The sequence below is a fragment of the Alligator mississippiensis genome, chromosome 5 (assembly GCF_030867095.1).
Source record: "Alligator mississippiensis isolate rAllMis1 chromosome 5, rAllMis1, whole genome shotgun sequence".
Taxonomy (NCBI): domain Eukaryota; kingdom Metazoa; phylum Chordata; order Crocodylia; family Alligatoridae; genus Alligator; species Alligator mississippiensis.
This window is the reverse complement of record NC_081828.1, coordinates 100,644,304-100,666,312: the sequence shown is the minus strand read 5'-3', so window position 1 is coordinate 100,666,312 and position 22,009 is coordinate 100,644,304. Positions and strand designations below refer to the sequence as shown.

Here is a 22,009-nt window from a genome sequence, read left to right as displayed (position 1 = left end):
AGGCATCCTACGTGCAGGCCCAAGCCCAGAGGCTTGGGGTTTGGATGCCCCCAAGTTTTGCTTGTCCGCAGCCATATGGCTGCAGGAGCAACCTAGGTAAGGGTCTCCCATTTCCATTGCCTTGAAATGCTGTTGACTTTGCTGGGGCCCAGTTTAATGAACCTGGTCTGACTGCACTTCATCGAGGGCAGGGCCGTTCTAATATGTGACAGGCTGAGGGAAAGTGAAACTCAGGGGCATCCAAACCCCAAGCCACCAGGCTTGGGCTTGCACACAGGATGCCTGCCTTAGGCTGGGGTGGAGGATACTTGCTGGTAACAGAGCCACATATGGTTCTTGAATGATTCAAATGGACTTGGACCTGATCTGGCTAATTTGACCTGGAACATGAAAAATTCTCCTTAAAAAAAAAAAAAAAAAAAAAAAAGTGACAGGCTGAAAAAGTGGGGAGATAGGGATTCTGCGTGAACTGTTTGGGGCCCCTTTGGTGATGTTTGCCAGACATTTAAGGCTGGTGAAGAAACAGGAGTCACTGGAAATGGAAAGGAAAGGGGCAGCTCAGCTGTGGGAGTGAAGAGGAAGTTGGCATTGAGGAGGACTGAGTGCAATAGGCACTACCATATATCTTGTTCAGAGAGATTGCAGTAACCTATCTTTGGTAAGACCTTTTGGCTAAGATCAAGTGTGGTAGGTATCCATCAGTCTGTCTGCCCAAAATGCGCCATGTCTTTTACAGCTGTGCTCAGCATGGACTGCATTAATCAATTTCATAGCTGGTTTCCATTTCTGAGCACATGCTGCTTTTGGCAGCAGTCTAAGGATACACAGTATATTTAAGGACGTATTCTTGAATTCAGTAAGATGCAAAAACTCATCCTAGTTGGGATGGAAAGCTTGATGAGGAATATCTTGTGTTCAAAATCTTGTCTCACTCCGTCCTAGCCATGCAGTTGGTCCAATAAAAGAAATGGCTGTAAGAAATCCTTGGCCCTAGGAAATCCTTGCCTTTTGCGTCCTGCTGCAACAATCATGACTACAGCACAACTCTAACACTAGTAGGGAAGAGTGAAAGATTGGGGAAAGGATGAGGGAAGTGAATGAGCAGAAAGAAGGGAGAAGCCAGCAGGGAGCTGAAGAAGGGCCAGGGCAAGCTAGGCCAAAGGGAGGAGAGAAGCCACTTTGCTTTTTGTCATTTTTTCTTGAAGCCAGCCAGGCTGTCTTACAGCCCAGTCTGTGACTGCCCAGAAGTTACCCTGTTCCCTGGGGGTGGGCAGTTGTGCTGGGAGAACAGTGACAACACCCTGCAGTTCCGGGCAGTCTCCACTCTCCATTCCTGCACCCTGCAACACAGGCTTGTGCGCCAGCTGGACACTGAGGAGGCCAAACGCCCTCAAGCCCAAGCAGTCAGCCCTTGCCTTCTCTTTCAATCCTTATCATTATTATTAACGATCCCTATTATTCACTCTGAGTAATTAGCATACTTAATGACTAATTATCATCATTACTAGCTACAAGGAAGGGCTACCTTGGCAGCACGGGCCATTCCCAGCCCGGCCTCCTGGTCTGGGCCAACCACAGCCACCAGCGGATCGGCCCCAACCCTGCCTGCACCGCTCAACAGCCCCATCGCTGCATCTGTCTCTCACGCGCGCTCCCTGTTCACTCACTCGCCCCGCCTCTCCCATTGCATCGAGGCACCTGCCCGCTGCGCAGGCGCATTCTCCCCCTCCTTGGCCATGCCTGCCCTTTGCGCAAGCGCATTCGGTCCCCTCTTGGTGCTACTTATTCCCGCGCGCAGGCGTAGTTGCAGTCACTGATCTCGGTGGCACCTGCTCGGGCTGCACCGTGACGTACCGGGGGGGGCGCAGCCCAGGCCGCGCAGCTATGGCGAGCGTTGTCGCCGCAAAGCAGCAGCCTCCAGCGCGGGACCAGCGGGCACCCGGCGGGGCAGCTACCGCCGCCGCCGTGTCGGCGCTGCTGGGAGATACGGGGCTGGCGCTGGGCGGCTGCGTGGCGGCGGCTCTGAGCTGGGAGCGGCCTCTGCGCAGCCTGGGCGGCTTCGTCTGCGCCAATCTGCTCTTCTGGTGAGACGCGGTGGGGAGCGGGGGTATTGTACTGGGAGTTCAAAGTTATGGTATTTGCTGAAAAACTATCATGTACTGAAAAATATGCAAATACGCATGTAAATACATCTTCTTATTTACTTTCTATCGCTCATGACCTGGGCCATCGAAGTGGAATCATATTTTTATTTTGAGGTGAACAGTTAAGGAAGTGTTGCCAGCAAGCCCCAAAGTCAGTTAAGGCTCCCTGAGAGTGTCTTGGGTTTTGCGTAGGCTGCATCAATGAGCTGCCGCAAAAATGATCCTGTATTTTGAATGCTTTTACAGCTTTTGATCATACTTCGTACAAGGCTTGAAATGATGTGACAGATATGATAATTATTGTATGCCCAGCAGCACTAGTGTGGGTTGCCCCCAGCCACATGTTTCCACCACTCATAAGGGGGAGTCTTACTTTTCAGTCTGTCCAGTTCATCCCTATTAGCTGTGTGAGGGTTGGCACTGAGAAAGGACTTGGAAACCAGATTTAAAGAACTGGGAATAAGGGACTTATTTCAGCCTCATCCCAGCCACAGAGGTCCTGGCTGTGCGGACCCTTGCCCTTGCACCTCTTCTTCTAGGTGCTCCCAGTCCTGGGACCTCCTGGTCGTGTTCTCCTGGCCCTGGCCGAACTGGCCATGTCTCTGACCAGGAAAGAGACTCTGGCCAGAGCTGCTTTCCTTACCCTTGTTCATTCCCGTCTCTGGGCAGAATATCACTGGGCAGTGTCTATTGGCTCCTCAGACTCGTTTGAGGGCCAGTGGGCATTGTCTGATGTGCTCTGCTCAGTGTCTCTCCTTGTTCGTAACCTTTGACCAGCACCCCCGTCCTTGGTTTGTTTGTTTTTTATTATTTGGCCCCAGTGATCAGTTGTCTCCTCTTCTGTAGCCTCCCCATCTGAGGGAAGCCGATAGGCTACTTATAAGGCTTAAGTCCATGTCCCTGAAGCTGGCAACCATCCTGGTCAACCTCCTCCTGGCCCTAGCTAAGCTGGTTGTCTACCTGGCTGCAACTGGCTGGGGTGCTCCCGGGACTGTGAGGCGTCTTCCAGTCTTCATCCTGTTGTATGGTGGAGGTGCCACACATTCAATTCAAGATGCGATGGAAACCAGTAGCAAAATAATATGCATTTTGTGTAATGTTTTTGTGGCTGACTTCCCATTTTGTGATGCGAGGTGTCTTCCAGTCTTTCATCCATTCACGTCTTCAGGCACAGTTTCACAGCTTTCCTGGAGCTGTTTGAGGGGCAGTGGTAGCCAGCCAGTGGGCTCTGCTGGGAAGGGGGCAGGGAAGATGTCTGGGGGGGTGCATGCCATTCTTTGGAGCACTTGCTATGAATATTTGACCTCTGCTACCATCCCTGTTGTCACTTCTGTTGTCCCCCTGGCCTCTGCTGTTGTGTTTCCAGTGGCCACCCTGACTCAGGCAGGCTTGCTGTTTTCTTCATGGGCCCAGCCCAGCACTGCTCAACCCCACAGGTAGGTCCTTTGGTGCTGCCTGTGCTCTCTTCAGTCTGGGGCAGCTTAACCTTTACAGTGGGCAGCTTGTTTAGGGACACAGGGATTTGGGGATTCACAGCAGAAAAATGGCCACATCTCAGATTCGTACCCATGGGAAATACTTGTGAGTTGTTTGGGGTTTTTTTGTGTTTTGCTGGCAAATACCTGTTGTTCTTTAAACACCAGTCATTCCTTTTCATGGAAGTCCCACTCGCCCATTGCCTGATGGTGTAACTTCTTCTGTGTATCTAATTGCTTCTAGACCGTGAGGTATGTGCATGTGTTCTTGGGGCTTTCTCATTTAATACAACTGAGACTGGGGAATTAATTGTTTTTCCTCTTGTGATGCTAGGATTGCCTTTTTTTTCCTTCCCAGTCAATAGAAAAGACAAAACAAGCAAACAGGAGAACTCCATTTTGTCCTCTAGAACCTTGGCAACACTCCTCTCTTTAAATAAGATGAGGTGTAGGTCGGACAGAAAGAATGTCTCGGTGTTAAGCATCTCATTGCCCAGAAAAATAGCATTGTTGAAGCTTATCAAAAACTCCTTGCTGTAAGTGCTGTTCCAGGCAGGTCCTTCATGTTGAGGAAAAGTACACATTTAGGCTGTCACTTTCTAGATACCTTAGAGACTTGTGAATTTCTTGAGACAGTAACTGGAAGGGCCCTAATGCCTAATGATGCACTTTAACAGAAGTACGTAATAAAATGGATATGTACACAGCCTAGCATATCTGCCTGTCTGTAAACGATTAGATACACAGAAGAACAGTTACACCATCAGGCAATGGGTGAGGGGGGCTTCCATGAAAAAGAGTGACTGGTGTTCAAAGAACAACAGATATTTGCCAGCAAAACACAAAAAACCCGCAAGCATTTCCTATGGGTACAGCCCTACGTGTATGTGCACTGTTACCTATATATGTGAATTTTGTTCCACGTTCCAGACAGAGGTGTTTATGCTTGTTTAGTCTGCATGTCTGACATTCGGTTGCCTAACTAAAGGCCCTGGCAGACATTACAAGCAAGATGCAATTAACATGTTACTCATGTCTTAAGTTATAACCTGGCCACACATTCAGACCACACAATGGTGCAACAAAATGGGAAACAAGCCATACATCCTTCAAGCCCCCAGGGTACCTTCCCAGCTTTCCCCACTTAGAGAGGTACCCCAGGGAATCTTGGAGTGCCTCCTTATAAGCAGGAAAGTTGGGGTTCCCAGCTCAGGCAGACCCTGTCGCCTGTGATCACGGAAGCAAGTCTGGCTGAGTGGGGAAAGCTGATCACAGAGGATGGTCTGGCTGAGTGGTGAAAACGGGGCTTTCCCTGCATACTGGAAACCATCTCCAGAGTTTGCATCTCCCATTGTCTCACGCCATTAAGGGCAGGACAAGGGGCGATGAGCGTTTCTTCTAGTGAAGCAGATTAAAGTACATTGAACAGGAAGGGAGGAATTTCTCGCTACAACAGCCAAAAGGGCAGGTGGGAAATCTCAGCCCATCAGCTGAAGTTGCGGTTGAAGTTAGGTAGTAGGGAGCACCATTTCTAAAGATAGGGGCAGGTGTGGGGGTTTTACCTTCATTTCTAGCGCATAATGAGGAGGCTTCTCTCCAACCCCCCTAATTTCATCTCTGCATGTAATGGGAAGGTCTACCATAGTAACAAAACACAGGTTATGTAAATACTAATTTTGCAAACCTAAGCTCACTAAACAAGCTTCCTTGGGCGGGGGGGGGGGGGGGAATGAAAACCTGCATATTGTAGCTTTGTGCGTAGTACATAAAAGCACAAAAGTGTGAGAGTTTGAGTAGCTTTCCTAAGATCACAGTGGAAGCCTATGATGGTTCTAGGAACTGATCTTAGACCTACTAAATTCCAGTTCAGTATCTTAAATCAGAAGATCATTTTTCTCAGCGTCCCCTTAAAGTCAGGTTTAATGTTCACTTTAATATTTGAAACCATTCTAGTTTCTTCCATCAGCCTCCAAGTGCAATGGTATAATATGCATGGGGAAAATTTCAATATCTGATTGAGACATGCCCTACTAGTAGCATCTAGTAGGGCATGTTTGTTTGTTTTTTTATTTGTTTTTATCTCTTACCACTTCATGGAGCTTAAATCAGTAAACAATTTGGAGCAGAGATGTAATAGGTATTTGTCATTTCTGTTTTCTCTGTTCATAAATAAATGTGCCACAGTATCCTTTTTGCCTTTTTTTATTTCTGGTTTATAACTGAATGCATTTTTTTATTTTTTTTTTTTGAGGATTTGTGTCTAAACCTGTGCGCTTTTTTGGTAGGAATTCTGTTTGACTTGCATTTCTTAAGTAACAGTATTTCACTTTATCTCCTGATCTAGTAGTGTGCTTACAAAACTGACTTTATTTTTTTTTAATTCCCTTATAATGCAATTAATTGTTATTGTTATATACTCATTCCTTGCATGCTCTAACAACTGATGTTCTTTTCCAAATATTTTAAATATATAGTAGAAGATTCTCCAAACCCAATCCAGCAAGTGTGTCATAAATACATTTTCTATGAAGAATTAGTATTTCTGTTAATTCTTCATGCATGTTGTTGTGGGGATTTTCTTTTTTTTTTTTTACCCTCCCTCCCCCTCTTCTCCCTGTCTACTTTCACTTTCTTCAGTATGAAACTTACTAAATGCTTTTAGAAATGTTTTAGTGTATATGAAACAGTACACTGATAACAGTCCTTTACAACAATTGTAAGATGCTAGCCTCTTGGATATTATGGGTTTCAATACTTTTGTAAGATACCTGGGCCTGGGAATATAGGCTTGGAAAGGGTCTCCCATGTTTCTGCTTCAATAAATATGAGGTAGCTTGCCCTAAAACATCTCAGGGGCATATTACCTTTATTTATGCTGTGGTAAGAGCATGCAGACGGGTAGTTACGGCATAGTGGCCAAGACACTTCAAGTTCACACGCTCGCTTAGCCCCAATGACTTGTTTGCGGGTCCATAACCTTTGATAACCTGCATATCTCTTGTTCATTTCCATATCTGAATTTTCATAAAAATATATTTTATGTAATACTGCTTTAGTGTGAGATTTTTTCCATTTGCTAGCTTTGGTTTTCATTTTTTAAATATGTATGTATAATAGCATAAATTACAATGGTGAATAGATTTAATTGATCACATCCCAAAGCTACTGCTGTTTAAAAATGCTTCCAGTTCGATAGGCTAAAATTGTTTGTCACAATTAACAATATCTATGTATGCAGCAGTTACTGTGTGTTACTGGGAGAAAATGGTTTTCTATCTCTGCACTTGTGACTTGTATTACCTGATGCCTGAAAGATCAGGTTTTAAGTGGCTTGAAGTCGGATGTGTGATGAAGGGATCTGCTTCAGTGTGACGTTAGGTTTGTCAAGGAGTTATACACAAGTCTAGTGAGGTTGCTGACAATCTTCATTATTATGGATCTGTTTTTTAAACACATCTTAATGTAATAAGACTGAGTGGAGGATGGGTGAGGTGGCTAGATTCTGTATCTATCCATGTGCTGACCTATTTTTGTTTGTTTTGGTCCTTGATGTTGCCATTAGATGCAGCCTTTTTATTCATCTGCTGAAAGTGCAATCTTGAGTGAAAGTGGTAACTCATATGTATGGGTTAACTGTATGTATATCACCTGCCTGGAGATCATTCTAAACAAATTCTTCCACCTGATGCCATGAAACCAAACTAATATTCATAAAGGTAGTATAACGAGAAACACTGACTAAGCACTGAGAGAGATTTTGCATTTGTTGATGAAGTATTTGATCTGCTTTATGATTAGATGTCAATGCATTCCCTTCTTTATCTTATATTTATTTTTTTCTGACAGTTGGCATTTATAAATGCTAACTGTGCAAAGATCTTAAAGGAATTTGCAAATATTAGTTCAGTGCTGTCACTCCTGTGAGGTAGGGCGAATATAGGGTTAGGCTTTCAAAGGCATATTTACAAGCTGTAAATATCATGATTGCAACATGCCTGCAATCCTGTAGAATGTGTGCGCGTGCACTGAAATTTGTATACATAAATGCTGTCAAAGGCTTTTTGTTGCTTGCCTCATGTTCAAAAACAAAGCTACCTGACATCATAATGACTGGAGACATAAATTTAAAAAAAAATCCTGTCTCTTGTGTGAGCAGGTCACCTCCACCCTCATCCCCTAGAAGCTCACTGTTACAGGGTACCCCCAGGGTTCAGTCCATTGGTGCCACACCTTAGTGTTAAATAACTTGGAGAGGTGGTTGTAGACTGAATTTAGTCACTGCTTTTTTCCCTATCTATGTCACAGACATCAAATAGTTCAGTCTTAGGCCCTCAGGCTTTCTACCTGCAAGGTCTTTTCTTGCCCTGGCTAATAGTCCTGGTTTTGTCCCTTCTGGGTCTTGAATCCAGAGCCCTCAGCTCCACAGACCAACAGGTTATCCACTGGGCCAGGCTGTAGCCTCCAGTCTTTGCTATCATGGCGTACCCCATGCCTCAAGTACTTGCAATCCTTTTTAGGATTAGTTACTGCAGAGTCTTATGTCTCAACACTCGGTCTCCATATCTCCCCTTACAGTCCCATCCATTCCACTGGATGTTATTAACAGAGATTTTAATGAAACAGCCCTTCCACTCTGGGTTGCTCCCAAAGTCTAGATTCTATCTGGAACATAAACTTCACCCCCCCTGGGCCCAAAAAGTATCAACGAAGAAAACCACTCGGCTTCCCTTCTATAATGGGATGACTGGCTCTGCGGGTACGGAGAAAGCAGTGGACGTGATATGCCTTCACTTTAGCGAGGCTTTTGATATGGTCTCCCGCAACATTCTTGCAAGCAAGCTATGAAAATATGGGTTGGATGGATGGTCTGTAAAGTGGATAGAAAACTGGCTAGATTGTCAGGCTTGAAGGGTAGTAATCAGTGGCTCAGTGTCTCGTTAGTAACTGATATCAAGCGGAGTGCCCCAGGGGTTGGTCCTGGGGCTGGTTTTGTTCAATGTCTTCATCAACAATCTGGAAGATGGCACAGAGTGCACCTTCAGCAAGGTTAGAGATCACACCAAGCTAGTGGGAGTAGTAGATGTGCTGTAGGTTAGGGCTAGGATTCAGAGAGATATGGGCAAATTGGAGGATTGGACCAAAAGAAATCTCATGAGGTTCAGCAAGGACAAGGTACAAAGTCCTGCACCTAGGACAGAACAATCCCATGTACCAGTACAGGCAGGGGACTGACTGGCTAAGCAGCAGTTTTGCTGAAAAGGACCTAGGGGTTGCAGTGAATGAGTCCACAGTGTGCCCTCGTGAAGAAGGCTAACAGCATACTGGGCTTCATCGGTAGGAGTGTTGCCAGCAGATCAAGGGAAGTGATTCTTCTCCTCTATTCAACACTAGTGAGACCATATCTGGGGTACTGTGAGGCCACATCTGGGGCATTTCAAAATGGCCATGGGATGCTTTAATTAAAGCCTATTCATCAAAGTTTTAGTTTGGGCCCCTCACTACCGAAAGGATTTGGACAAATTGGAGAGTCTGGTGGAGGGCAACAAAAATGGTTAGGAGACTGGGGCACATGACTTCTGAGGAGAGGCTGAGGGAACTGGGCTTATTTAGGCTGGCAAACAGAAGACTGTGGGGATTTAATAGCAGGTTTCAGCTACCTGAAGGGTGGTTCCAAAAAGAATGGAGCGAGACTGTTCTTAGTGGTGGCAGATGACAGAACAAGGAGCAATGGTCTAAAGTTGCAGCAAGGGAAGTTTAGGTTAGATATTAGGAAAAAAATTCTCACCAGGCAGGTCATAAAACACTGGAACAGATTTCCCAGGGAGGTTGTGAAGTCTCCATTCTCAGAGGTTTTTAATGCCTGGCTAGAAGAAGTCTTTGCTGGGATAATCTAGTTCGGGATGGTCCTGCTTTGAGCAGGGGTTTGGACTAGATGTGACCTCCTGAAGTCCCTTCCAACCCTGATTGTCTATGATTCTACCGCTGCTGAGATCCCCACATCCTTGGGTCCATTCCCCATATGCCCCAGGACTCGGCTGGTCTGCTGCTGGGTTGGCTCTCTTCTCCCTCTCTCGGGTACTCTGTCCTGATTTCACTACTAGGCTTTACCTCTCCCCTGGAGTATTGCCTGAGCTTCATTCCAGCCATGCTGCCTGCCCTGAGTCTTTCCCCCTTCCTTTTAATCCCTACTTAGTTTCTTGCATAAAGATAACTTTTGTCTGGGGCTAGCATGTGAAGATGGGTAGGGGTTGGCCTTTGGGGCTTCTGCCAGCCCCAGGAGCATGGGAGGAGGCAAATTGAGTTGCAGAGATCAGCTCTGCATCCACCCTCCAGCCTACTCACAGCAGAGCAGGCTATTAGGCCTATACAAAGCGGAAAGTATTCGCTTCGGATTCGGCCAATTCTGAGGACAGTGATTCGATTCAGAGTTCAAAATTCAAATCACTGTCCTGATTCCATTCAGTTGAATCGGATCTGAAAGTTTCAGCGCCGCTTCAGAGATTCGGCCATAGGCTGAACAGGCAGCTGCTTCCAGCTGTAAGTCTGTTGGGGTTGGGGGAGAGGAGAGGGAGGGATTGGGCCTGGGGCAAGGGGGCATGTTACTCAGGGAGGGGGGTGGGGGGGTGCGGGCTGCCCACATGGCAGCACTCGCAGCAGGGGCTCTGCCCTGCTGCTGCTTGCCCAGCTGTGGGGGGGCAAATGTGGGCATGGCTTGTTCAGAAGTGGGCAAGTGGCAGCAGGGCATAGCCCCTGCTCCCAGCGCTGCCGTACCCGCCCCCTCACATCAGCTGGCAAGCAGCAGCATAGAATCCCGGTTCCCAGTGCTGCTATGCCCTGCTGCCACTTGCCCCCTTCCACCTGGAGCAAGCCGTGCCTGCATCCTGCACCCCCCACACCCCCCTCCCCAAATAACATGCCCCCTCGTGCCCTGGCTGGGCAGCTTGTTTCAGCCCCAATCTCTCCCTCCCCCAGCTGTGTTAGCTGCCTGTTTAGTCCATGGCTGAATTGCTGAATCTTTTCGGAATCCGTTTTGGAATTGATTCGGATGCTTCAAATTGATTCAGAGCTTTTAATTGGCCTCCTGATTCGATTTGGATTTGGAGAGTTGGTCACCTAATTGGGCCAAATCTCCTCCAAATCAAATCGGCTACTGAAGTTTTACACAACCCTACAGGCTATGGGGAGCATGGAGGGCGTGAGTGTAGGGGGCAGGGAAGGGTAGGAAAAGGCTGCTTCTTTGGGGACTGTCGGTGGTGGTGGTGCCGAACTGGGGACTAGAACATTTACTGCCTCGCACACGGAGATCTCAAGGCATATTTGGGTTTCACTGGTGTAGATAATGTGCCCCTTACTACTATAATTCAGCAAGGGCAACAGTACAGGAGTGTTTTTAGTTTTTCTAATATAAATTTATACTATATTCAAAAACAGTACATCACATTCATTGAGAGCAGGTTGAGACAAGTCCAAACAAGCAGATTCCCTCCAAACTAATATAAATTTGGGAGGAAACTAATTGAAAACTTTTGTCATTATCTAGAAAGAGGGGGGGGAAAGTGTATCCTTCCATGTTAGCTGATAGGTTAGTAATGATCAAAACGTTATGTACTTGCATGAAAAGGGTAGTAATGAACAGAGATCCTAGTTTTCTCTGTTTAAAAATCCCCAATTTTCTGATTTAACCCTCCTGTCCACATTTTTCTGTGATTAAAATTAAATGCCACTATGCATACACATGTATGCACGTGTGTGTGTGTGTGGGTATCAGTTTAACACAATATTTTATTGATATATTTACAATTATAAAGCAATTTGGAAACCTACCAGTGCCTCGATCATTATAATAAAATTAATTCTAAATACCTGTATATTTTGGTGTTTTATTTTGTGGGGTTTTTTTATCATGGAAAATCAGAGCTCCCTCTGCCCCCTTTGCTCACCAGGATGTGGGTTCAGCTGTGGCTGCATCTTCCCTCCACTCAACCCCCCACTTTGTGGTGCTGAGCAGCCCTGACATGCCAGTGCCCTGTCCATGCAATTGCCCCTCACTCCCAAACCACAGCCCCCTGGCCCTGCTAGCACCCCTCACTCCTGACCCCCCCCCAGCCCTGCTGGTGCCCTTTATTCCCAATTCTGCCCCCACCTGCAGGCCCCAAACCTCTGTGTATGAGGAAGGGGTGGGTATGTAGGGAATGGGGTGGGTGTTTTTCTTCAAAGGAGAAAATCCAAGTTTTTCCATGGCAAATGGAAAACCTGGATCGCTGGTGATGAGAGAGACTAAGGAAAATAAAGAGAATGAAGCAGAAACAGTAAAACAATGTAAGACAGTAAAATGAGGCAGAGAATGCTAAGTTAACTGGTTTTAAAACTGGACTTTTTCGGGAGGGTATAATCAAACTATGTCATTTCTTGCGAAAATTAAAAAATAAATAAATAATAAATAAATTACGTTTGGAGGATAGATCTAAGCCAAGAGAAATAAATACTGTTTCATCATGAGACAAGATGCTAAATCCAACTGAAAATTGTGTTGGAGCTGCTGATTGTTTCCAGTGTTAAAACCCACTTACCTATGCAACTATATCTTAGTTAGTTGTGTAAAAATGACCCCCTACCATAGAAAATGAGCTAAGAAGTTGGTGTAATAGGAAGAATGGTAGAGTAGTTTGGTGACCTGATTAAGTGCAGATAGGCATTCATGCAGTCCCTATTATCTGATGGAAACAAAGTGAACTTAATAATGAAGCAGGCAATGTATTCCTTTCATTCTTCTCTTATAAATGGTCTGTCTCCAGCAAGAAACAAAATGGAAAAAAACCACAAAACTGTGAGATAAGCAGGTGTAAGCAGCAGTGTGGTTCTACCCTGCTAAGATTCCTGCATCACTGGCAGCATTGTATATCCCTCTCCCTTCTGTCAAAGTAAAGTCTTTATTTCTAGGTTAGCTACTTTTCATCAACTTCTATCAATCATCAGTGCTGCAGTTGTTTTGATAGGTCTAGCTAAAATGCAATCACTTGATACTTACTGTGCTGCTTAGTGGTGAAATTGAGCTATGGTCCTAAACAGACATTTTTCTGGAATTTCATCCTTGTAAGGAAAGAAATTGTTTCCTTGAATAAAATTTAGATTTCAGGTGGCAGTATAAACATAAATGGAGGAAGAAAATATTATTGGAGGGAGGGTGGGGGGGAGGGGTGCTGAGTGCATGCGTCAGCACAAGAACTGCAATTCCCATTGTGCCCACTGGCCCCTTAAAAACGACTTGCATGGTTTTGGAGGAGAGGCTGATTTTTACAAGAACCAAAACTTGGATTCTCAAAGAGCCAGGCTCTGTTACAGGAAAAGTTGGACAGTTTTTAAGGCTTTGATCTTGGCTGAAAAAGTCAAGATACAGATAACAGATCTGTTAAATTCCTGTGTCCCATGAGCTGGTTTTCTGCTGTAGTTAAGGATAACGGTGCATTGGTGAGTAACTTAGGGCCGCTGACAGATGTGGAAAAAAAACAAAAAAAAAAAGCAAAAACCCAAAACAAAACAGATCTTTACCAGAAATATGTTAGTTTGACTCGGCTCTCCAGTATCTGTATAGGTAAAAGCAGGCCTTTTTGGTGCTTTTATCTAAAGCTGATTCAGTCAGTTATTAGATGAAAGCCAAAAAGCCCCACCGAAGCATGTGGTCTATACAGATGTAGGGCGAGCCGGCTCAAACTAATGCAGTGCCTCTCCTGGGTGTGCGTTGCGCTTGGTGCTGGGGCATGCCAAGCTTAAAAGTAAAGCATTGGTTGTTTTTCTCATGTTGGTAAACTGAAAATCCTGAAGCTGAATCTAGGCTGAAATCCTGAAGCTACCGGAAATTCCAGACTAAGTAGAACAGGAGACTTGAAATGTTTGTTTGTTTGTTTTCCTTGCCATATATTGTACCTTTCAAAATTGCTAAACATGTGACTAAAGTCTTGTACTATGGAAGAAATAATTATTCATATCATGTACCATTGACATAATGAGCCCATTCACATGATAGATAAGAACCTGAAAGCAGTAAAGAATTGTAGAGAAGTACAGTTTTTACCATTTTAAGGGCTGTGACTGAGACTTTACCTTTCCATTCCCTTTCTTAAAGTAAAGAAAGATTTAGGGCACTGGGGGTAGGGGTGGTGTGTTTAACATGCAACTGATGCTCCCATGCAAGAGATGAAATTAAGGTTTCTTCTGTGCTGTGCCAGAATTGCAGGTTAAATAAAGGCATCTGGGCATGTTTCTAGGACTGTGAAGGAAGCTGAGTTCTGCTCTCAGTTGATGTATAAACCCAGAGTAATTCTGACTTCCCTAGAGGTTTTTTGTATTCACTTAGATGGCTGTAACCACATAATTTGGTGCTCTACCTCTGTTTCCAGTGCTGAGTTTAGGCTTTTTTTTTTTTTTTTTTTTTTTGATGAACAGATATTCAGTTGTTACAGATCTGATCTCTGAAGGGTCCTAAACAGTCAACAGATAATGAAAACAGGAGTTAGTGCTGTACCTCTAAAATGTTTCTATTTCCCCCAGTTGGGTTGGAGAGCTTTTTACAAAAGAATTATAGGCTGATCTCAGGAAGAAATTGTTTCATTTTAGCTCAAGGAATATAGGTTTATGGCAGGGTTGTCAAACATATAGGCAGTGAGTCACACAACCCAGGGGGTTTATCTCCAGCTGGATGACTCACCTCTGTATCTGGCTTGTTGCACTTCTTGCTGCAGCTCCTAGAGCTGCTGTGTTGGCATGGCCAGCCCTGACCTACTGCTGAATATGTGGGATTTGATCACTATCTGGCAAGCAAATCTGGGGCAAGGCAGTGGCATTAAGCCCTGCGTGTTTCATGTGCCATCCCAGTGGCTCTGGCAGCCTTGGCACGAAGCCCTGTGAGCCAGGTCTGGAAGTAGGTCCTCTGGACCTCAGGAAGCCCCTGGTCCAAATCCATCCTGCCCAATTCATTTGTTTAACACTTTAGGGGAAACAAGGATACATGATTTCTCTCTGACTTAGTTGAGATCTGCTTTTGGTTGGGGATATAGTTTCATATGTTCATTTATATGTTTAAATAGATTCATTGTATAAGAATATTAGAAAATGTGGAACAGTGAGGTGTCCATTATAGGCTGGACCAGAGGGCTTGTTGCTCACCTTGTCCTAAGTTGTCCCACTGGTAAATGCTAGCAAGAAAAACAAAAAACACTTCCATTTTTCCTGACATTTCTATATAAGCAAATCCTTTATTAGGTACTGGAATGATGCTTGATAATTGAAAAGAAAATGGTTTCATAGATGTCATAGACATTAGGGCTGGAAGGGACCTTGGAAGATCATCGAGTCCAGCCCCCTGCCCGAAGGACAGGAAGTCAGCTGGGGTCATAGGATCCCAGCAAGATAAGCATCCAATTTACTCTTGAAGGTGTTCAATGTAGGTGCTTGAACCACCTCCAATGGCAAGCTATTACAGACCTTGGGGGCTCAGACAGTCAAGAAATTCTTCCTTATGTCCAGCCTGAAATGGTCTTGCAGGAGTTTATAACCATTCGACCTCATCATCCCTTGGGGCGCTCTGGTCAACAAACGTTCCCCCAGATACCGATGGTCACCCCTGATAAACTTATAGGTAGCCATCAGATCACCCCTGAGCCTGCGCTTTTCCAGGCTAACGAGCCCCATAGCTCTCAGCCTGTAGTCGTAAGGTCTGTTTTCCTGACCTCCAATCATGCATGTGGCTCTTCTCTGGGCTCTCTCAAGCTCCTCCACATCCTTTTTGAACTGTGGAGCCCAAAACGACGCAGTACTGCAGCTGCAGCCTCACCAAGGCCGAGTGCAAGGGGAGAATGACGTCCCAGGATTTCCTTGAGAAGCATCTACGGATGCAAGCCAGCGTTTTCGTCACTTTACTAGCCGCAGCATCACATTGCAGGCTCATGTTCATCTTGTGGTCAAATGATGACCCCCAAGTCTCTTTCTTCCTTAGTGCTAGCCAGCGTAGCACTGCCGAGCCTATAAGGATGCTGCAGGTTTTTCCTCCCAAGGTGGAGAACCTTGCATTTTTTAGTGTTAAACACCATCAGGTTCTCATCCACCCATTTGCTGAGCCTATCCAGGTCAGCCTGGATCACCCGCCTGTCTTCACATGTGGATGCTTTTCCCCAAAGTTTGGTGTCATCAGCGAATTTAGCCAGTCTGCTTCTGACACCAATGTCCACATCATTAATGAAAATGTTGAACAGTATGGGTCCAAGGACAGAGCCTTGGGGGACCTCACTGGTCACAGAGCACCATGACGATTGACTTCGATCAATTACCACCCTCTGGGTCTGACCACGGAGCCAATTTCCCAGCCAGCAGATCATGGTGGACCCAAGGCCACAATTGGCTAGTTTTGCCAAGAGGTGATCATGGGATACCAGATCGAAGGCTTTTTTGATGTCATATATCCTGACTTCAATCTCCTCTCCCTTGTCCAGGTGATAGGTCACCTGGTCATAAAAGGAAATGAGATTGGTCAAGCAAGACCTACCCATAACAAACCTGTGCTGGCTATCCCTCAGGATGTTGGTGTCAGCCAGTCCATTAAAGATGGCCTCTTTAATAAACTTTTCTAAGACCTTCCCCGGGATAGAAGTCAGGCTGATGGGCCTATAGTTTGCCGGATCCACTTTCCTCCCTTTCTTGAAGATTGGCACCACATTGGCCTTCTTCCAGTCTTCGGGCACTACACCAGAGCACCAGGAGTTCTCAAAGATCTGTGCCAGTGGCTGGGCTATGATGCTCGCCAGCTCCTTGAGTACCCTGGGGTGAAGATTGTCAGGGCCGGCTGACTTGAAGGTATCCAGCCTCTCAAGGTGTTCCTTCACGAGGTCAGCATTGATGGAGGGCAAGGGATCTCCCTCACCCAGACCTCCCTGTCCTGCAGCGGACGTGGGCGTCCCATGGGACTGATGAAAGACCGACGCAAAGTACCCATTTAATAGGTTGGCATTTTCCTGGGTGTCAGTTGTCCCATCTGGTTCAGCAGGGGTCCAATGTTGCCCCTGCTTTTCCCCCGGCTCCCCACATATCTGAAAAAGGACTTTTTATTGTCCTTTATGCTCAAAACTAGTTCAGTTGCAGCCTTGGCTTTCCTGGTTTGCTCCCTGCAGGACCGGACCAGTGCAGAATATTCCTCCTTGGAGGTGAATCCCATCCTCCATCCTTTCTAGGCCTTTCTTTTTAGCCTCAGGAGGTCTGCTAGATCCCTGGAGAGCCAGGGGGGCTGCTGTGCCCTCTTGCTGCCTTTCCTCCAAGATGGAATAGAATTAGCTTGTGCATTGAGGATCGTTCCATTGAGGAGCAACTACTCTTCCTAGACTCCCCTCCCCCTGGGGTCCCTTAAGGCCTCACTGACAAGCCTCCTGAGCTTGTCAAAGTCGGCTTTCTTGAAGTCAAGGACTTCAGTGTTGCTGACTGACTTGCCAGCTTTATGGTGGATGGTGAAGGTGATCAGCTTGTCGTTGCTGTCACCCAGCTTCTCATCGATCAGTAGGTCGCCGATTAGGTCATTCTCAGTAGCCAGTACCAGGTCAAGCAGCGCTTTACCTCTCATTAGCCCGTAGACTTGTTGAGTCAGGTAGAGGTCATCCACGCACAATAGGAAGCTTTGCGACTGCTCAGATTTTCCTGAGTGGTCCTCCCACGAGATGGCTGGGTAATTTGAAGTCACCCATGACAGCCATGGTCCTGGAGCATGCGGCCTCAGCCAGTTCCCGGGCAAACTCCTGGTCAAGCTCAGGACTTTGGGTGGGAGGCCTGTAGTAGACTCCCACCGTTGTGTCCCCTGTGCCATGTTCCCCACAGATTTTAACCCAGAGGGTCTCCAGTTGTCCACCCTGGTCGCCAACATCAGCTTGCAGGGACACGTAGCTCTCCTTAACATAGCCCCTGCCCGTTTTATCTACTCGATGTCTCCTGTACAAGGTGTAGCCATCTATACCCATGGTCCAGTAATGGGTGCAGAAGCATAAATAAAAGCAGAGACTCCTTCCATGAAGTGTCTTAATTCTGATATGGGCCAACATATCCCTGGACCTGAAAAGGGGTTAGTTAGCCCTTTTATCACAGAAATCAAGTGATGAACTGGAATTGGGATTTGTTTCTAAGCTTTAAAATCCGTGAGTCAAAAAAGCCCCACTGCTTATAATAAACATTAGGAAGGAGGAGCTGAACTTAGTATTAGATTTCAGTTAATTTTTAAGACTTTTATAAGCTTTCTTAAAAAATGCCCACAAGTACAACTTTCAAAAGGAATCCTTCAGCAATCAAATATAGGCAAGGCCAAACTGCAGTCATCACTATTTCAGAAGAAGACCTGAACATAATCTAACCACCTAGCCATGTCCATATTTATCCTTAGACCATGGGTGGGCAAAATGCCCGATCCGGCCAGCATCTGGTCTCCATTTCCCAGCAGCCCCTGCCCATATGGCTGTGGCCGGTCTCCATGGAGAACCCAGCCAAACCTGCACTATGAAGAGCAATGCTGGGGTTGCCGTAGTGACCGGTCCCAGCCATGCTGGCAGGGCAGGGGGCTGCTCTGGAGCCACTGGGATCTTGCGATGAAGGCAGGCAGGGCAGAGCTGTGATCTGTAGCCTGTAGAGGGCAGAGCCTGTGATCTGTAGCTAGGCAGGGGCATGCAGGCAGCAGATCGTTGGTCTGCCCCAGCTCCAGACCAGGCTCTCACCTCTGCAAGGAGCCGGGGTAGAGCCGTGATCTCCTGCCTACGCACCCCTGCCCAGAGCATGCAGGCTACAGACTGCTACTCTGCCCTGGCTCCAGAGCAAGCAACCCCCTGCCCTGCCCTGCCCTGCCAGCGTGGCTGGGATTGCTCTCCATGACGACCCCAGCCCGTGCTTTCACAGCATGGATGTGGCTGGGGTTTCCATGGAGACTGGCCCTAGCCATGTGCAGGAGCGCCTGGGAAATGGAGTTCACTGCTGACCGGATCTGGTCCATGGACCAGACTTTGTGCCCTAGACAGTGTTTAGCACCAGCTTGGCCACACCCAATTCTGATGTCTGCTGTAATAAGAAGGTATTTTTTGATAGACAAGAAATTAGATGCAATCTCTATGGGGCATTGCTGAAGCACATTGCCAGAACACCATGTGGAATTTTTACTTTTTCACGTCTTCCTCAACCCCTCACCTTCACAATTTCAGGATGCAGTTTGACTTTTACTGGGTGGTGGTGGTGGGAGGGGAAGTGTTCTTAAATCCTTAACTGAAATGGTTGCTATATTCAAAACCTTTTGGAAGATTAACTTTTTTTTTTTTATTCATTTTAATAAGATAATGTAGTCTCACTTACTGATTGAATTTTTCAAATCTTTCTATCTCATATATTACTTTTAAAAGTATCCTTTTGCAATCTGATAGGTAAATGACGTGTTTATGCTAATTTTGAATGAGTATTTCGTGCAGAGAGTGTGCTCTGCTGCTGCTGCAATTTGTCCTGAAATACTGTTTATGTATGACATTTAGAATGTCATTTTTTTTTTCTTGCATATTCATACACCTTTCTCTTCAAAATTGGGGTGCATGAATTAAAGCAGGGAAGCTGATTTTCAGCCTGTGATAGAAGCACCTTGCTTTGATTTGTGCTCTAGTGTGCAGCAGCTGTCACATTGGTAATCAGGCAGCTGAAATAATGGTTTGTTGTTTTTCACTGCACAGTAGTTAATAATTAGTCATCTCCTCTCCTTTTCAATAGTTTTGACTTCCACTAATCAAGCTAACCTTTTGTAGGGAAATTTTGCTGTCTGCTGGCTATTCTTGGTGTCTCTCCTCCTATTTCACAGCCCTGGAGACTGTTTAGATCTTTTCAAAATCATAGATCTGTCTGTGGAGAGCAGTGTTCAACAGCAGCTAGGATTTCAGCTTTAATTAAAAAGAACCAAAAAGCTTTAGTTTCTTCATTGTACCACTCAGAAACAAGGTGTGCATTATAGTTCATGGTGTGTTGTATGCAGAAAAAATATTAGGTTTTTTACCCAATAAATTATTGTTGAAGGCTCTGAATTTCTTTTGGCTAGTCAGTTTAGATGCTATGAATCATGCAAAGTCTCATACTGGTAAATCCTACAAAAACTCTTTTGTAAAGTACCTGGCTTTTCAATATCAGGATGCTGGACCAAACTAAACAAGTTGGTCAAATTCATACCTAAATGATACAGGAGCAGTTGACCAATTAAAAAGCAGTAATGGCTTCATAGCATAATGGGTGCGTAGAATAGTGCCAAGTTCTTGCTATAATGATTCTAGTAAATAAACATGTTAAGTTAGTACCAAAGAACCAGCCAACCAAGAATGGGACTCATTGTGCTAAGCACTGTACATGCAGTAGTGAATGGGCTCCGCCTTAAAGTGTTTACCATCTAAGTCAGTGTTTCCCAGCTCGTGTTCTGTGAGGCATGTCCAGATGTGCCATGGAATTTTAGGCTGGAGCCATGCCCCCCACCTGCTGCCACTGCAGACAGACGGGGGGCGTGGCTCCAGCCAGTGACTTGCATTCGCCAGCTGTGTTCCGCCGCACACTTCCCTCTCCCTTCTGTGCGTGGCCACTTGGCCCCTTCCCCACCCCCGCTCCGCACTTGGCCGGTGTGCCACGGGATGGGAGAGTAAGTGCTGCCAGAACCAAAAGGTTGGGAAATGCTGATCTAAGTAGATAAAATTGATACAGGTAAGAAAACAGACGATCAGTGAAAAATGTGATGGTCATACAAGTCAGGCTTCTGCTTTTTGTTTAGGCTTGCTTGGGAGGGAAGTAATCTAAATGAAAACTAAAAATTGAGGAAAGAAGGATGAATAGAACAAAGCAAGAGAGAGGAGAGGCAGGTGAGGTATTGGGGATGACAGTTGGTATGGATAGCCAGACAGCAAATGGCAGAGAGCCCAACCAGGACTCTAGAAAATCCTGTGTGTGAGAAAGTCCTGCCTCAACAGCTGTTTCTGCTGCTTGGAAAGTATATTTAGTCTCTTAGAAGTTTTTCCCAAACATGGAGGTAATATACCTGCCAAAATATAGAATGACATGGCCTTGTGTATAGGCAAGAATATTTCTAGCAGGATGCTGCACAGTTAATCCTTGTGAGCATAAAAACAGTTCTCTGTTACTATAACGGGAGGCCAAGGCCCCTGTTACTTTTAACAGAGGAAAGCACCTGGTTAGAGCAAAGGCCAGCTGCCTTTGAGTAAGTGTTCAGAAGGATGCCCAGAGAAGGGGTATAGGGCTGCCTATAACTTGGGAGCTCCAGGCAGAAAGGAAGGGCTTCAGCACAGGTGAGCCAGATGCAGTTGAGAGCAGGCTGCTCCTTGAGTGGATGGGTCATGTGTGGGGCTAGTCAGGAACATGTGACCAGAAGGAGTAGGCTCCAAGAGATGCCCGTGGAGCCAGAGCAGGCAGTCTGGCCCAGGCTGTGCTAGGGGGAAGAGCTCCTGGCACCAAGCTGAGAGGTGGTAGGAACTGTGAATAGGCCCAGGAGGGCCAGATGTGGGGAAAGGCTGTCCAAGCAGCATAGAAGCCTGGAGTGAGATACCCAGCAACAACTGAGGATGACTGGGGGTTTGACTACAGTGGACTTTTGAAGTCCAGCAGACCAGGTTGTGGCTACATGGGAAGTAGAGGCCATGGGTGGGGTGCCTAGGAGGCACACCCTGCTATTAGGGGCTAAGATCAGGGTAAAAGTCTGCTATGGTCCAGGACCCTAGGGGGTTGCATAGACCAAAACTAAGCAGTGCAAGGGCAGTAGGTGGGCCATGTGGTGAAAGAGGGCCAGGAAACCCAGAGTAGACATGGTCAGAGGGGCTCAGTGAAAAGAGGCTGAGCTAAGGAGGCTGAGCAGGTTAAGGCTGCCAGAAAGGGGCTGGAGGCCCAAGTGACTGGAAATTTGGTCAGAACCAGAGGGTCCAATGAAGGAGGACTGAGTGGGATCTGCAAGGTATGGGTGTGACTGTGTGGGGGCTGGAGGCCACACATAATGCTTCCACGACAATTTATTGGCCTACAAGCACAGATAGTAAGAGTTGCCTGGCAGTGTCAGTCTGTGAGTACAGAGAGAGAGATCAAGATGAACAGAACCAAACATCCAGCTCAGTCACTTAAGGGGTCCTCCAGGGCTCAGAGACAGCCTCCCAATTTATTTACATACATGCGTGCACGCATGCACACATGCATACATATATGTAATATTATTCATATATCTGTGGCGCAGCAGGTGATATAGTGAGGTGGTAGTACACTGAGGAGCTGGAGTGTGGGAGCAGGATTAGGGTGGCCACTAGGGGCTGCCACAGCCATCCTCAGGGGCTGCTTCCAATATAGTTAGTAACAAAGGAT

General features: G+C 46.2%; 1 protein-coding gene across 1 annotated transcript in view; it reads left to right on the top strand.

The window, feature by feature from the left end:
- Window positions 1-1,800: 1,800 nt before the first annotated feature.
- Window positions 1,801-22,009, top strand: part of RETREG1 (reticulophagy regulator 1) — a 122,670-nt gene continuing 102,461 nt past the window's right edge. The window contains exon 1 of the mRNA XM_019488635.2: window positions 1,801-2,084. Coding sequence (XP_019344180.1) covers window positions 1,885-2,084 — 200 coding nt within the window. The 5' untranslated portion in view covers window positions 1,801-1,884. The remainder of the gene's footprint in view (window positions 2,085-22,009) is intronic.